Source organism: Myxocyprinus asiaticus, chromosome 47 (genome assembly GCF_019703515.2).
Source record: "Myxocyprinus asiaticus isolate MX2 ecotype Aquarium Trade chromosome 47, UBuf_Myxa_2, whole genome shotgun sequence".
Classification (NCBI taxonomy): Eukaryota; Metazoa; Chordata; class Actinopteri; order Cypriniformes; family Catostomidae; genus Myxocyprinus; species Myxocyprinus asiaticus.
In genome coordinates, this window is record NC_059390.1 from 15,680,412 (window position 1) to 15,698,007 (window position 17,596).

At 36.7% G+C, this 17,596-nt stretch overlaps 2 protein-coding genes across 4 annotated transcripts; both read left to right on the forward strand.

Annotated features, from left to right (window-relative positions):
• Window positions 1–1,791: 1,791 nt before the first annotated feature.
• Window positions 1,792–11,436, forward strand: LOC127436930 (vesicle transport protein GOT1B-like). Of its 2 annotated transcripts, XM_051691462.1 has the most exons (6): window positions 1,792–1,902; window positions 2,345–2,436; window positions 2,874–3,052; window positions 6,303–6,384; window positions 10,381–10,413; window positions 10,750–11,436. In XM_051691462.1, exons 1-5 carry the CDS (start codon window positions 1,839–1,841, stop codon window positions 10,387–10,389), a joined length of 426 nt encoding a protein of 141 aa, XP_051547422.1. In that variant the 5' UTR covers window positions 1,792–1,838; the 3' UTR covers window positions 10,390–10,413; window positions 10,750–11,436. The 2 variants fall into 2 exon arrangements, with proteins under 2 accessions (XP_051547422.1, XP_051547421.1); XM_051691461.1 differs by lacking the exon at window positions 10,381–10,413 and having other exon boundaries at window positions 1,793–1,902.
• A 1,867-nt stretch (window positions 11,437–13,303) lies between these two features.
• LOC127436740 (spexin prohormone 1-like) lies at window positions 13,304–15,335 on the forward strand. 2 transcript variants are annotated; one of them, XM_051691061.1, is made up of 4 exons: window positions 13,304–13,974; window positions 14,069–14,126; window positions 14,251–14,313; window positions 14,564–15,335. In XM_051691061.1, exons 1-4 carry the CDS (start codon window positions 13,852–13,854, stop codon window positions 14,662–14,664), a joined length of 345 nt encoding a protein of 114 aa, XP_051547021.1. In that variant the 5' UTR covers window positions 13,304–13,851; the 3' UTR covers window positions 14,665–15,335. The 2 variants fall into 2 exon arrangements, with proteins under 2 accessions (XP_051547021.1, XP_051547022.1); XM_051691062.1 differs by having other exon boundaries at window positions 14,254–14,313.
• Window positions 15,336–17,596: the final 2,261 nt, after the last annotated feature.

Below are 17,596 nucleotides of genomic sequence, written 5' to 3' on the forward strand. Positions count from 1 at the left end.
ACCAAATCTGTCTAAAGGCTTAATAATAAATTGGTGCTCTAATGAATCAAATGTCTTATTAAATCTAACAAGAGAATAAAGCTGTCCTCATGTATTAATTCTGAATAATCTAATAAATCAGTAACTAATCTTATATTGTTGGCTATATGCCTTTTCCTATTATGGAACCCAGTACAGATTTTAATCTTTTAGAGAACGCAAGAGCTAGGATTTTGTAGTCATTGTTAAGCAAGTATATAGGACACCAATTGTCAATTAAAAGTAAATCTTTTTAGGGTTTCAGAATTAGATTAATTAACCCTTGAGTCAAAGCAGGGGAAAGAGTTTCATTCTGTATGCTTTCTTCAAAGACCTCAAGTAGAAACGAGGACAGATCTTCAGAGAATAATTTGTAAAATTCTGCAGTAAGCCCATCAGTTCCGGGTGATTTATTATTTTTGAGTTCTATAATTGAGTTATCAACCTCTATTAGAGTCATTTCATTGTCGCAGAAGTTTTTATCACTATCTGAGATAGTCTTACAATTTTTAACAAATTCCAAAAATTTACAGGCTGCCGCTTCAGAGTAATTGCATTGGTAAGGGTTACTGTAAAAATTAGCATAGAAATGTGCAATTTCTTGTGCATTATTAGTGACTGTCCCATCAACATTCAGGGTTTCAATTAGTGAGGTTTTTAAGCAACTTTTTTCTAATCTGAAAAAATATGCTGAATTGCATTCTCCCATCTCCTCCCATTTTTTGTCTTGACCTTATGTAGGCACGCTGTGCTCTATAAGTATGGATCTCATCTAATTTACATTGCAGGTTAGCATACTCAAGCTTATCAATTTCAGAAAGCAGCTCAGGGGATTTAAGAGAGAAGGTTGCAATTTTAGAAACCACCTTATTTTCCTCCGCTCTTTTAAGTTTAGCTAAATTACTACCAATTTTTTTTAAATACTTACATATTTCAAATTTTAACAGTTCCAATTGGCAACAATAAGAATTCAGTGCTTAAGATCTCCTCCAGTGATGCTCTGTTATTAAGATAATATTCTTTTTGACATCTTCAATTTGGAGAAGAGAGTTGTTGAGTTTCCAATAAGGAGGAGTTGAACTGGAATTAAGGGATGCAGAAAGACTAACCTCAAGAGAGATAGCTCTGTGATCTGTAAGAGGTGTAGCTTGAATATTGACTGAATTTAAACTATCTGCCAGGCTTTGGGAGATAAGCCAACAATCTATTCGAGACTGCTTAGAATGGTCCTTGCTGCTCCAAGTATAGAGTCTCCGCTGTGGTTATTTTTCTTTTAGCATGGGTGACGCCCACTATCATTGAGTGACGTGCTGTTATATAGAATCGCGAAGCTAAATGAATAATTATTTAATCTCGAGCAATTCGGCCCTCCATAGAACGAACAATGGAGAAAGTTCTACATTTTCAAATGGGTAAAATTTGAAGAGTGCAGTTGTAAATACCACCACCAGATGGCGGAGTGAACGCGTAAACAACACACGGCTACACAGCGTTCGAAATGGAACGTTCGCGTCTCCGTTTAAATGTATTAAATGTGTCGCAGTGTATATTAATTAATTGAATAATTTAGGAAAAAATACTAATGTATCTAATATTTGGCACTGGAACTTTTAACACATCATGACCGCGCATGCAAAAAAAAAAAAGTCTAATGTCTTAAGGTATGTTAAAAGTTTTAACGTTGACTAGAAGCAATAAATACCTGTTTAGCATTAAATAAAGGCAGTGTGCATGTAAGTTCGTAACACTTATTAGCGAAAAGTTTCTCCGGAAGTTGAACACGAATGTTTCCGGAACACGTGGCTCTCCTGTAACCGCTGATGAGCGACAGGCGGGTGTCAAGAGGAGTGCAAGCAAAGATGATTTCCCTCACAGACTCCCAGAGTAAGACCATTATAACCGCACTGACACCTCTCTAGCAGATAATGTCTTGCACCAGCGCATGCACATGAAAAGGCTAAATTATTCTGTATAATCTACAAGTCTTATTTTATGTGTACAATGTGTCTTGCAGTTGTCACATTCGAGCAAATGCTTTAAATGTAAATATTGGGTTGCATGTACATAAATCGGCAGTCTTCCTCAAATGTTCTGGTATAAAGCCTGAGCTGTTTAAATGTTGTCATAGTGCACTGACTGCACCAGACTGAACTGCACTACGATGCAGCAGTATAATATTAATCTATTCACTGATATTATGTAACATATTGTGTGTCGTCATACTCAGCTGTTTAAAATACAGAGATATAACATGCAAAGTGTAAACATCCTCATATTGGTGTTATGACAATGGTTTGTTCTGCTTTGTTGCTTTCTCTCTCAACAGAAATTGGAGTGGGGCTTACAGGATTTGGTGTATTTTTCCTGTTTTTTGGGATGATCCTATTTTTCGATAAAGCCCTTCTTGCTATAGGAAATGTGAGTTTTCATTTTGTCCTCAAAGTGGCCTTTGTACTCATGATTAATTTAGTTTATGCATGTCCAATAGGGTTTATGAGAAGCAAACAGCTGCCATGAGGTTTCAGGGACTTCTGTGGAACACAAGAGGCGATGATAGGCATTCTGCATGTTAGTCTCAGTCACCATTCACTTTCATTGCATCTTTTTCCATACAATGAAAGTGAATGGTGACTTGAGACTGAACATTCTGCCTAACATCTCCTTTTGTGTTCCTTGAAAGAAAGAAAGTCATAGCAGTTTGGAGCAAGATGAGTGTGAGTAAATGATGATAGAATGTAAACGTTTTTTGCGAACTATCCTTTTAAGTAGTTTATTGAGATGCTTAAGCACATATTCCCTAACCAAAAGACAGTTAGTCTCTCTTACCTCTCCTCTTGATCTTTGGTTTGTTTCAGATCCTTTTTGTTGTTGGCCTGGCGTTTGTTATCGGCTTGGAGAGGACGTTTAGGTTCTTCTTTCAGAAGCACAAGATGAAAGCCACCAGCTTCTTCTTAGGGGGTGTCTTCGTGGTGCTGATTGGATGGCCCATCATCGGAGTGGTTCTAGAGTTTTATGGCTTCTTCCTTTTATTCAGGTATGTTTTACAGGATCATGAGACTTGGGCCATGTCCACACTTATTCATTTTCGGTCTACATAACCGCATACTTTACAAAACAGTTACGTTAGGAAATTGAAAGCAGAGTTTTGAAACCTTTTCCAAGCACTCTCTTTTTTGGGGGGAGGAAAACTGAGTTATCCACCTTTTTCCTGACTTCTCCATGGGCGGCGGCATTACGGCGAGCTACATCCTCTCGGATGCTCCGCACTTCCACTTAGTTGTTGATATTGTACGCTAGAGCTAGACTAACGTTACTGGTGATGCCGATCATCGGAGGCTCTTGGAATATGTGCTGTTAGAGATGTTATTACAACTACAGGTGGCTTAAAAAATTATTGGAAAATGAATGTTACAACAATAAACCCATCCAAAAGCTGTCAATGCCTGAAACTTTGAGTCACACCAGATGCAATAAGCAGTGGTTGCATTAACATAATTCTCTGTCATTTGCCTATTTTTTTTTAAAACACTGATGGATAATTTCAAATGATACGTCCCTCAAATCTGCTGATTTTTAAATGAAACCTATGGAGACCATATGTCCTCTTTTCACATATGGGGCTTTTCTACTGCACAGTACAACTCGACTCGGCTCGCTTTTTGGGGATTTTCCACTGTGGATAGTACCTGGTACCTGGTACTTTTTTTAGTACCACCTCGGTCGAGGTTCCAGCCGAGCCAAGCCGGTACTGAATGTGATGTCAAAACCCTGCAGATCACTGATTGGTCAGAGAAAATCGTCACTACCTGCGTCACTGGATTTGCGACACGGGACATCAGCCCGTTAGTTTTAAAGTTAGCAACAGCGACAGTAATATCATTTGTTCACGTGACTTTCGAATTGTACAAAGAAATGGCTGTGCGCAAAACCACGGCATGGTCAATAAATGAGGTGCAGACGTTCCTCTCGTTAGTGATGAACGATGCGAAATGAAAAAGTCTTTCAGGAAGTGTCTCAGCTGTTGGCCGCACACGGCTACCACCGGACGTACCAACAATGTAGGGAAAAGTAAAAAAAAAAAACCTAAAAGTGACTACAGAACCATCAAGGACCACAACAGCCAGAGTGGTTCAAACAGAAGAAAGTGGAAGTGGTTCGACCAAATGGTCCACGATGGAGGATGGCACGTTTTGTTACGTTAACTCTATATTCTGCTTGAAAGCTTCAGTTTATTTAGTAGACCAGCTACTGGAAAGCTTGCTTCTAAAACAACCAGGCCAATTTAACTGTTACACTTGTGTAAAATCACCATGCAACAACTGCTTTATGCAGCACTATGAGCTAGTAGCTAACAGCTAGCGGTCGTGTTATTGTTTATGGTCAGTAATGTTTGTGTCGCGTTTAAGATGATGTCACGGCAGTAGAGGCGGTGATCAGCCTATAATCCCACCCACGTTGAGGCGGCACTAAACTGCAGTGGAAAAGCAAGCTCAGAAAAGTAAAGCAAGCAGAGTCGAGTCGAACCGTAACATGCAGTGGAAAAGTGCTAATACATGTCCTCTTTTTTTTTTTTTTTTTTAAAAGCGTCCGGTCAGATTCCCAGATTTGTCCGTATTCATATTGAAGTGCTTTCTATCATCATCATCATCATCATACGTTGTGTGTGCAACAAGAAACCCGGGGCACATTCAGCCCCGACAAAACGTAGCAAAACGTTTATTTAAAGGAAACGGTGGTGCTTTGAACACCCCGTTGTGTTATGCAAGCGTTGCAACTATGGCTGCTGAGAAGGCCATTCTTTGCGTTCTTTTTGAAGAACTTTCGAAGCCTGATGAAATTGGTTTAAATACGTGTTTAATACTACAAAATACGCTCCGTTACAGTCACTGCCCTTGCCGTCCAGAATAGCAGAGAACATCCCAATCAAGTGAAGGGATATGTGGAAACTGTGGTTCCTAATTATGGTGATCCAACATTTGCCTCGCATTTCGCAAAAAACACGGACGACAAGGCAAGCATTTCTTCTAATGTCTTCAATTGTTGCATACACCAAGCTGCAGTGGACACATTTGTAATAGACTTCAGTTGGATCCATTGTGCGCACTGCCTGTTTAATACGGCAGGGTTTATATACACGTCGCTGCTGATTGGGTAACGCACTCACCAAACGAGAGAAAACGTAGCTCAAAGCCCGTTTCGCACCGTTTCGAGGAAGCATGTCGTTCAACCCGGAAACCGTAACGTACCTCCGGTGAAATCTAGCTCATCATAAATGTGAATTCTCTCTCTGCGTGCTGAATGTCTGTATGTGTCTCTCTCTTTTACACACACACACATACACACACACAGGGCGTGTGCAGAAAGTGTAAGAGCCCAGTGTAGTAACTTTACCATGTAAATGTGTGTGATTGTGTACTTATTTATTCAACGATTGCCATCGAAAGCATCCATACACGGATTTTAGAGAGAAAGGGATTTATGTTAAGTAAACAGGGAGTGTTCCATCTTTTTAGACTGTCATTAGTGATTATTTCAATGCTGGGTAATGTGAATAAGTTGCGAACCAGAAGTCTGTAGCATCCGCGTTGGGAGTACGCGCTAAACATAATGGGTTATTTCGCTGCCCGTTAAAATCGTGGATAGTGCGGATGTCTGGCGTAAACATAGTGAAATGCGTTTAAAACGAAAACATATTGGAGTTGACGTGGCCTTAGGATGAAAAAACTCTTATGCAGGAAATTTTAAGAAGTGTTGTCAGAAGTAGTGGTCGACCATTATGGGTTTTTAAATGGCTGATGAGATATGGAGAGAGGAAAGTGGTCTATGGCCGATATAATATCAGTATACTTATATTAGTGCTGTCAGTTTAATGCATTCATTCTCTGTGCAATTAATTATTATTTTTAATTAATGCAATTAACCCTAGAATGCATGTAAATTCACCCCCATTCAAAGCATATGTGGTCAAAAAAGACCAAGGTGAAATTTAGATGCTTATTCTTTATAAAACGACTTGTTTTTTCAAGGAAAATTAAATCTCATGATAATTTTGCTTGTAGAAACCATGAAAATAATATTGAAAAGATAGGACTGTTTGCCTCAAGGTCAACTGCCTTCTTAAAAAGCTGACTTTTTACTTGTAGATAAAGATTGTGAGATGATGCCAGACTTTATATACAGTTGCATGTCCTCAGTATTTGTAGGGACCCTCTTTTCAATATTTTCAATATGACCAAATAGGCATATCTTCATATCCTAATTCTCTCTCTTGTATTTGTGTGTAGGGGATTCTTTCCAGTTGTAATAGGCTTCATCAGGAGGATTCCTGTGCTTGGATATTTGCTGAATCTTCCCTTCATTAGTGGGGTAAGTTTTACTCAGTAGGGTGATGAAGAAGAGAATGCAGTGTTCTTTTATCTCTCTTTTAAATAAAAAATGGTCAGAGTTTACAGTGAATTTAATGTGTCCTAACCAGACGTTATGCGATACAGGGATAAATGATAAAAGCCTTTTTTAATCTTATTTTTTGTCTTAGCCAGCCTTAAATCGCAAAAATCATGCATGAGACATTTTGCTAGTTGCTTGGTTTCTATTTGTTGTGTTTCCCTGCCCACAGTGAAATCTCATTGATCCCAATCCAAAATCCCACTCCACATTGATTGATTGTACCACGTCACATGCCATTTCCACTTTTAGCGTGAACAGAGAAATTACTAGTCGCTGAAAACTTGTTGCACCTAGTTAAGACAAGGTTTAAGTCAATGTAAATTAATCTAAAATGCTTCTGCTTGCTTTAGCAGCTGTGAGACTAACAGGCTTTGCCACTAATGTAATACAGGTGAAACGGAAGATGTTTGGAATTTTAAAAACAACAAGGATACTTGGTTATTAAAATGGGAAATTCACCCACAATTAAATTCTATCATCATTTAGTCATCCTCATGTTCTTTCAAACCCATATGACCTGTTGAACACAAAAGATGTCAGGCATTGGGCCCTGTTTTAAGAGTGCTAGCATTAAGCACAATGCTATGCCATAAGTCATAAGTGCAAAGTTAATGGGCGTGGCCATGTTTTGGTATTTTCGTGCAAGCATGCGCTAAGTCTAGGCACAAGTGGGTTTGGCGAAATCACATATGCAATGCACTAATGGGATGAGTCAAGTGCAGTTTCATTTGGAGGTCCTTCTCTGGGTATTGCACCATCTGCATCCTATTATATGGTCCATTCTAGAGCCCGACCGATATGGGGTTTTTGAGACCGGTACCGATTTTAGAGAGGGAAAATTCACCGATTACCGATATGGTGACCGATATAGCTAATTTTTGAGCTGGAATGAAAACAGACCTTTTCTATGAGGATTGTGCACCGATTTTGCACCGATATGACTGTGCAAATGTACTCAGAAGGCTGCTTTCTTAAACAAATATTTTTATCAAAGAACATTTGACATTATTATTGTACATTGTCAACAAATTCTAGAAATGAACACTGAGAAAATAATAAATAAAAATACAATAAATAGCTTAATAAACATCAGTACTGTTAGTATAAGTCAATTGCTGACCATTAAAATAAAGAATAAATAAAATAAAAATCAGTTCTGAATGTTTAGTATCAGTTAAATGCTGACCATTAAAATAAAGAATAAATAAAAATAAAATAAATAGCTAAATAAACATCAGTACTGTTTAGTATCAGTCAAATGCTAACCATTTAAATAAAGAATAAATTCAAATAAAATAAATAGCTAAATAAACATCAGGGGCCGGTTGCACCAGCTATACGTACGTTACAACTTAGCCTAGTTTTGGCGTAAATGGGCACTAAGTCACAATTTACGCTCTACTAAATATTAGAGCATTGCACCATTAAATTTATGTAGGACGTAACCCTACATATAAACTAAATATATATGGAAGCCTCCGACCAGGAGTAACTGATGGAATAAAAAAACAGATTCATTTAATGACATCAATGAGCTCATGTTTTGCGTGACAGGCTTCAGTCCTTTCGACATATATGATGATGTTGGCATTTACACTCATTTACATTTACGAGAGAGAGAAAAAAAAAGCGGCTCTTCAGCATGAAACCGATCTAACGGTGTTGTTTTTAGGGTGCGTCGACCGGTGTCAAGTTTCAACACATTCAAAATATATATATATAGGATATTAAAATGAATAAATGTCTGTTTTTCCAGTCTGTTGTATTAATACGTATCACCCCTCATTTATTTTAGATACAATTCCTATATATTACTATTTACACAGGGCAAATATACTATTTATTAAATCAATGTTTATTACTTAACCTATTTTAATGTCTGGAAAACCAGACTTTTAAATATTACATTTTATAAATAATACAACTGGAATTGTTCGGTGGAGGGGGTACCAAACTATGAATTCTGAACAAAACAGTTTGGTGAATACATGTTTACTCATTAACTTCCACTCTGCTGACAAGTAATGAAAGTAGCTACATGATTAGCTAGTTAGCTATAATCTCGTTGTCACGGAGAGTAAAAGATGGACTTTATTTTACTTTCCAGCATTGTGTCTCACCAACTAGGCACCAGCGAAGCGTGAAATCAACACTCGCCACACACAATCCACCATCGCACTGTTGTCTACTGAGCTGCAAAAAGATGCTCTGATGTTTATCTTTCAATCTGCTATATAACTGACTGCACTGACAAACTATAGCTGGCTAACAGCAAACAGATGTGATAAACATGAGTGACATGGTTGTCAGGGACAGGGTTAACGTTATATTAGTTATATAAAATGATGGGGTAATTTTTTATTAACTTTCCAGTATGTATTTCACAAACTAGGTAGCAATTTAAGGAGAAGAGATCGCTCAAATCCACACTGTTTAACTCCGCCCAGTCTACAGAACCACCATCAGCTTAGAGTCAGCTCTGTAAACAATGGAGTCGGAGCGCACTCTGCTGGACAAACTACGCTATGACACTAATTCTAAAGCATTGTTTTCTGCATTATATGTTCTGAAAAAAGTGTTCATATCGGTAAAATATCGGCCGACTGATATATCGGTCGGGCACTAGTCCATTCCCTCAAGCACCAGCGACATACAAAAACATCACATTCATAAGAAGTTGGTTGTGTGGACTGTATGCAATGAATTAGAATTATAGAAATATGGACACACTCCTTTTATATGCTTAGAAAATGTTATAAATCAGGATTTAGATGCTAAATTATAGGGAATGTAAGTATTATTAATTTTCATCTACTGACACACAAATCATGTATCGACATGCTCTTCAATTCTACCTGTCAATTTTGAACAATTAAATTAATTTGAAACATGAAAAAATTAAACCAAAAATATTTCTACATTCAAATTACTCTTCAAACAAAATGAAAATATTATCAAAATAACAAAATGATAAAAAAAAAAAAAAACATTTACCAAATCCAAACATTTTATCCTCTCCAACTTCTTTCACCAGAACCTTTTGCAGTGACTTAAAAATCACTAGGACAACAGGTGGAAAAATACCAATACAAATAAGATCATAAATACAATAGTAAATATAAACAAAATAATAATCATTGAAAAATAAACCATGACCTCTAGAAAGTTTAACACAAATCTCATACATTTTTGTTTCATAAAACGGCAATTGTCAGGGCCATAATTGTTTTGACTTGAATTTAATTTCCACCTGCTGGTGGAATCTCTAAACTACAAATGAAGGAACTGAGTTTAAACTTTGTGCTGAGATAAGACGTGGTTTTGAAACATCTTAGCGCAATGACCTATTTCTCAGAAAAATAGCAAATTGCGCTTTGCACCACATCATTTACAAACAGTACACTCACAGTTAGCGCAAACACTCCCACTTGCGCTAGCACGAAAATTGTACTTAGAAATAGCGCTCCCACGAAAATTGGATAAGATGTAGTGCATGGTCATTGCAAGTAGCGCTGCGCTTTGCGCACTCATGAAAATAGAGCCCATAATGTTAACCTCAGTTACCATTAATTTTCAATCATCTGTTTTCTGTGTGCTTAACATCTTTTGTTTTCCATGGAAGAAAAAAGTAATGGGTTTGGAATGACTATTTTGGGGTGAAGTTTCCCTTTAAGGTGTTTGCGAGTCTTGATTTCTTGACGTCTTAACATCTCTTTAATTAGAAATCTGGAATTACATATCCACTTTGACCACCATTTGCGATAGTGGCATCATCAATTTAGGTTAACATGAGCACCAAGATACAAACTTTGGCATTTTTTGGGCAAGATTCTTCCTGTTTTCACCTTCAGAATAGAAAACAAGTTCTTGTGAGTTTCTTTTGTCTTTGAATGTGTGTTTGTTGTTTTTTTAAAGCCCTCCTAATGCTGAGGACAGTCGGCCATCTTGGTCAGTCAATGCTAATTCTGTCTTGCATGTGAGCATGAACCATGCCGTTCTGTGTGCACTGAATATCTGAAATGATACTGATCAATTCAGGGTTTCATGTATTTATAACAATATGACAGTGTCACGACTCATGAATCAGATCTTACATTTTAAGACCAAAGTACATAATATGCAATTCATTATTTATTAGTACAATTAATTAGTAAAAATATCTGGATTATATTACGTATATTTTTAAGCAATATTACTATAGTTTCTCTTATATCATTAAATGAATATTTGTATAATTGTTTTTCCTTAAAGTATCCTTATTTTACCATAACTCTCTTTTTTCAGTTTGTGGACTCCACAAGTGAAAGCAACAACATGGTTTAATAGAAACTGATTTTTAAAAAAACTCTTATTTATGATGGATATTCTAAAGCTTTACTCTAAAACAGCCATGTGAAATCTAGGGCTCATATTACTGAAGCTTTGCATTCAGACGTATTTACATTGTAAGAACGACGTCTGAGTGTGCGTGATATTTAAGACAACGAGAAGTGAATTGTGCAGTGTGGAAAAGACGCCACATCTTCGTCCTGCAGACAATGCAAAGCTGCGTCGCTGGACCTAGCATCCTTCCACAAGGTGTATACTTCATGAATGAGTACTTCACGAAGAAGTAGGAGAGGTCCTTCCATGAGGGACGGTTTGTTGAATGTGTTGAAGAGATTCCTGGTTTTTATTGACTTGGAATTTTGAATTCTGTTACAAAAATGGCCTTGTTACACTGTTGTATCTATGGTGTTATTTTAAAGAGCTGAATGACTTAATTACTCGTTTTTGCCGACACACCTGTTGAAACACCAAGTGCGATATTTACACTCTTGTAAAATTAGCTGTTACCTTACTAATTCTTACTACTTAGCCAACTGGCATGCAAAGGTGTTGCCATCATTTGTTTCTAGCTCTATTTTATCAAACATGTATCTGAAATTTGTATGTTGAAAATCTTAAATATATTGAGAACATTTAAAAACTTGCCATGATATTGTGTCATTTTTATTGGTTTCATTTTTGCTTGTTTTGCTTTGTTAGTGAACAGCATTTTTATTCCTTTTGGGGTTGACTAATTATGTAAAATATTCATTATAATTATTAAAAGTATTAGGCCTATCAGTTAACCTTCCTATACTGTTCGGTCATCATTGACCGAAATCAATTCTCCGATGTAATGAAAGTGGTTTCCTTTATCTGAGCGGTACAAGACTTTTCCTCCACTTGCCATCTGAACATACAATTTTTTTTTTTTACTTGATTCAATGAGCCTAAGTTGTCGTAAAAGAAAGCGACACCTTTACCGTTCACGGTCAAAATTGACCGACCTTCGGAAATAATTGGGTTAGACTAAAAACAGCAAATTTTTTATTTTTTTTATTTGCCAAATACAATATAGAAATAAGCCACAATGTAGAACAAACACACAGAAATGAAGGTGTGTGACTATAAAACATACAGAGTGCAAAATATACACGTTAAAAAGAAAAACAAATGCTAAACTTTGACAGTGTCTTAATGTATTTACAAATGCATAACTTACACAGTAGGTGGCTACACTGCAGCCATCTATTGGCAATTATTGTCATACCATGTTTTTCAAGTCATGTTATTTTTATTTTTCCACCAGATGGCAATGTAATCTGCCCCAATACATTTTCATACTTTGCTTCAACTTATAGAAGTTTAGTTGTTTTACTGTAGTGAAGTTACATAAATTAGCTTTTTTTGCATATGCAAATTATTGGTGAAATCGAGAAAATGATATGTAAATAAGATCTTTTAAAAAAAAAAATCACTAAATTAAATCCACAAATGAAAATATCCAATAACAGGGTGGTTATTGTGAATAAGGGAGTAGCATTCAGCTGGTCATGTGATCGTAAAATGGCATTCTTCATCAGGAGACCCCCTCCTTGTAGAATAAAACAGATTTTAAAAGGTAACTGGTATGACTGGAGTCTATCTCATGCGAGTGCTCATGATTTTATGCATGTTTCGAAATTACAATTAATTTCTTTAGGACTAAAACTTTTTTAATGAGGAAAAAAATGCTGAGTGCACCTTTAAAGCCCATTTATTGTTCATTGTTTTAGTGAGATTTTAGATCTGCCAAGAGTCTTTGTTTGTAATGTATTTCAGTGGCTATATATATAAGATCTTTTCCTTTCCATTACTCACGTATAGGAGAGGCACAAGCTGAAAGTCATTTGGAGCTAAAGCACAGCAGATATTTATACAATGTCTGCCGGGAAACCCCATCAGTCTCTTACTGAGAAACTACCCTGCCTTCATTCATAAAAAAAATAATTAGGTGGTTTATTTGAGTCGCTTCATTGCTGCAGGTGTAAACATATCAATACTGTCCGCCCTCTTTTCATTAGCTACTAATAAAAGTGCACTCGCTTAGAGATTCCCCTACAGAATCTGACATTACAGAATCACTCTTAGTATATGGAGAAACCTATGTGTGTGTTTGAACTAGTGTGGAATCCTGTACGATTTGTTTAGTTTTATTTATTTTTGAAGGCAGGGTTAACTAATGTGTCCAAAAGGTTTGTGGTCCGGCCCCATTGTGAATCAATGGGATTTGACCTATAGCTGAAGACTAATTCATTCAGCATTCCTCCACCCTGAAGATTATAAATATCAAGCACACACTTCACCGTCTTCACACTTGATCTTGCCGAGACTAAACTGCTGAAGAGGACACCTGTCGCCATGAAAGTAAGTCGTGCACTCAGTAGTCCCGTCACTTTTAGCAAATTGTATTTTGGAATTTTGGTGTTTTGTAAGCAAGACACTTGCAATAGAAGTGAATGGGGCCAGTCTATAAACGTTAAAATACCCACGTGTTGCAAACGTATATCTACAATACGTGAACGTTGTACGTGTTAAAATGATTTTAGTGTCATACAATCGCTTACTAACCGTATCTGTGTAAAGTTAATCCAATTTTACAACTTTGTTGTCATGGCAACAACGCCATATAGCCTGTAAAACCGGTAAGCGATTTTATCGCACTAAAATGATGTAGAACAGATATCTGATCACACTCAAATCATGTTAACACGTATAACGTTCACATCCTGTGGCTATACTTCTGCAAAAGTGTGTATTTTATTGTTAATGGACTGGCCCCGTTCACTTCCATTGTAAGTGCCTTAATTAGGCTACTATCACCCCGATTTTTGCTTTTTAAAATAAAAAAGGGACGAGTCGAAATTACTTTCCGTTCTAATAAAACATTATGCCACAAAGGATGTTGATTGAGCTTAACTCGTGTTGAACCTTAAACAGAATGGCACAGCTTTTACGCACGGTGGGCTTGTCTGGAGACACTTTTACGCACAGTGTAAATCACAGTTTAGAGAAAACGGGCTTTGTTCTATATGTTAAATGGCTATTTTATATACAGTTATATATGAACATGACTTGCATTTCCAGGGTTTAAGAACTCTTGCGGCGTACGCACTTGCGCTCTTACTTCTGGCGACGTCCCATACCTGGAGCGCGCCGAAGGTAAAGGAGCGGCGTGATAGCGCAGTCTTAATATGGTTGAAATTATGACGTTTTACATGAACTTCTGCAAATAATTCATCTTTCTTGATTAAAGGGAAGCTTTCAGCGCAGGAATTGGACGCCCCAAGCAATGCTATATCTAAAGGGCACACGTATGTTTGGCTACTGCTATTTTTTTCCAACCATCTTTGCGTCTAAACATGCATATATGAGGGAGTTTTTTCCTCATACCTGTCTTTTCGAGATTTTGAATAAACTTTTCAATGTTTATAATAGAAGGACGGCGCTTTGTAGCAGAGGACAGAAACGAAGGGGACTTATACGACACGATTCGTTTGGGTATGAATCATCATTTGTAAATATCATCATTTAGGCCTATGACTTCGTTCTCAAAGCCGTTAATTATGCTTGGAGTTCATATTTTACAGTGATAAAGCTGATTAATCTTAATAATAGCAATCATACTAACAAAGTATATTTACAATGTTACAATTAGAATTACACAGTATGTACTTATGCAGTTCACTGTAACATGAGCACTAATGTAAAGTTTAGCCTAACACTTTCTGCAAATTCTGTCTCTCCACAGAATCACGCACCCAAAACACAGAAAATCTGAGTATTTCCAAAGCAGCTGCATTTCTCTTAAATGTCCTCCAACAAGCCAGAGATGAGGGTGAGCCTTACTGAAACCTGAAGGTTCTACATTCATCTCTGTTTGAAGACAATTAAAGTTAGATATGTGCCTCTTCTGTCATACTGTGATTCATTAGGATTTTTCTGTAATTCCACTTATAATAATTTAAGTACCTCAAAGAATATAGCAGCAAGATATTTTCATTTATTTTTTATTTTTTAATTATTATTATTTCAGGTTTGATAATGTTTTTTTATGATAACAATATATCCATATCCTGGAAAAGAGACCATTTATGATGATTAAAATGATGTGTAATATAAAGTAACTGTACCTTTTCATTTTCTCATGTTGATTCAACATTTGAATTTAATGCTCTGTAAAATCCATATGAGAATGAGTTTAATTAAACTAAATTTGCACTGAAAACCACTATAGTGTGCGAGACTTTAATAAAACATTAGCGTGATATTTGACAATTTTGTACTTTGTTATTGAAATTTACTGGAAAAATAATGGCATTGATGGAGAGAAATAAAATCAGATTTGATCTACATATTTCATCAAATATTATGGCTTCACTAAATCAATATCCCAAATCTGGTGGAAAGACTTGAAAACAACCATAGACACAACTTTTACATGAGCACTTAACCCTACACTCTTAATAATAAAACTTCTTTGCACTCTAATCTCTGTCTTGGCTCATACTTTTCTAATACGTAGTTTTGCGACACTTTTCATGTTACTGTCTCCTGAAGATGAATCACTTATGTTGTATCCTTTCTCATTTTATAAGTGGCTTTAGAGAAAAGCATCTGTTAAATGAATAAAAGTAAATGTTAATGTGAAACAAGACCTCTCGCTACACATTAACATTATGACTGAACACAAAAACAAAAGGGCTGAAAGAAGTTATGTCCAACAAATATCTCACCAGTTGAACAAAGTGTACATGGCATTTGATATGTTCAAGATACCTTCTAATTCAGTCTAATTTAGTGTTCTCAACTGGTTTTGCTTCAGGACCCAGATCTTAAACATGGCATCAAGTGGCAACCCAACACCAAAATTGTTTATTGTTCAAAAGTCAGATATTGAAAATGGAGTATTTTATATTACGTTTTTCAAGGATGAGGGCATGTCATGCAAACTGTCCATGTTGGCATCTGCCTAATTTGCCTAACTTCTACCAAATGAATAGAGTTTTATTGGATGCACAACCTTTGACGTCAGCAACAAAAGCCATAGGAAGTGCTTTCTACTGCCTTTTAAAGTTGACAAGGCTATTCATTTTGCTATTCTAACTCTGCATGATTTATAATTTTGCTTTAGCGCTGTATTTTTCTCTGCTGTAACTCACTTTGAATAAAAGTGTCTGCTACATGAATACATGTAAATGTAACTCTGTCAGAACAAATCTTCAACACATTTTTGGTTTGCAACCCACCAATTGAGAACCACTATTCTTGTTCATGTTAGCAGGTACGGGTTTTGATGATATTGTATCATCAATTCATCCAAAAGTTATAGGCAGAAAATGTATCATATTCTCAGATGGTAGTCAGTGTTGATATGTCCTCGAGTAACAAGCTGTAAAGTTGCAGCGTTCTAAGCTCTGATGCTGGGCTGAACTGTGGAGATGAGATAAGCAGGAGGGTTGCAAATCTTAATCATTCTGTCCTGGTTATTTCTTCTTACCATCGGGCACTGCACCCAGAGTGAAAGGTGCCTTGATGTTCTGTCTGTCCCTCTCCACCTCCTCATCTTCGTCATATGGCTCGTCATCTTCATCCTCCTCGTCGCTGTGGTGAGGAGTGGAGTGGAGGGAAGCCGATGGGGAAGGGGGAACAGAGGAGGGCCGCGGGTAACGGAAAGCTTCTGTGGAAACAATTTAAGACACGTTCACTGATCCTGATACTTAATTCTGAAACATTTTACTAAATGTAAAGCTAAAATTCAAATGTAAAACCAAATTATGACCCATTATAAATTGATTATTCATTTACCCCATAAATATGTGTGTGTGTGTGTGTATTCCTTGGTTTGTATAGCGCATGTGTAGATCATAGTGAGTTAGCCTATGGGGACCACCAGAGGTGGAATAGGGATCAGGTCATCTTTCTGCACAGTTAAATGTTATCCTGTCAATTAAACTTGGCGAGAAAAAACCTCAGTGGTTCATCTTCTTGACTGAAGAGTGTTAGACTCCACACATACATTCTATAACACACGCATTATGAATTTTGTTGCAATAAGAGGGTTGAGGTGGAAAAAAATGAGTAGGCCTATAACTCATACTCTACTACACATTAGTTTACACTAATGTAATCAGATACACTAAGCCCTAACTTGAATGATCTGCTAACGTTTAAAAGAGTGATAAGCCTATGATATCTGATATCAAATAGTTTAACTTTATTGTCTAAAACATTTATAGCTGAAATCATTTTGTTCTCCCTTTAAGTGAGAACGGGTCTGGACAGGCAGTTCATTATGAGTATTAATGTGCATCAGAGAGATTGTGAGTTTTATCAGGGCTCACCGGTGGAAGGTTCAGATGGTCCTTTTTGAATTTAGCAGGTAAGGATCTGCTGAGGGCGAGATGCCTGGCATGCATGTAGAACTGAGCAGAGACAAAAAAATAGGCCATCATATTTGCATTGTATAATGAATAAATAACATATTATTCCATATTATTACTGTACACGACAAATATTTGTTTCTGATTGGTCAACTGAGGCCAACTTTTTTCAAATCTTTTCATATAACGACTGCTAAACTGTATAACTGACCGTTATCCCGGGCAACTGATTTCCTCCTACTTCCTACTGTGCTAGTTCATGTCTCATATCACTCCACGGTCTCCTCCTCACAAAATTAAACAAACTGAACTCAAATCAATATTTTTTCCTGTATATTTATTTATTTGGCAAGAAGCCATGTTAAAAGCATGATAATCTACAGTCAGCTGGTTATTATAGT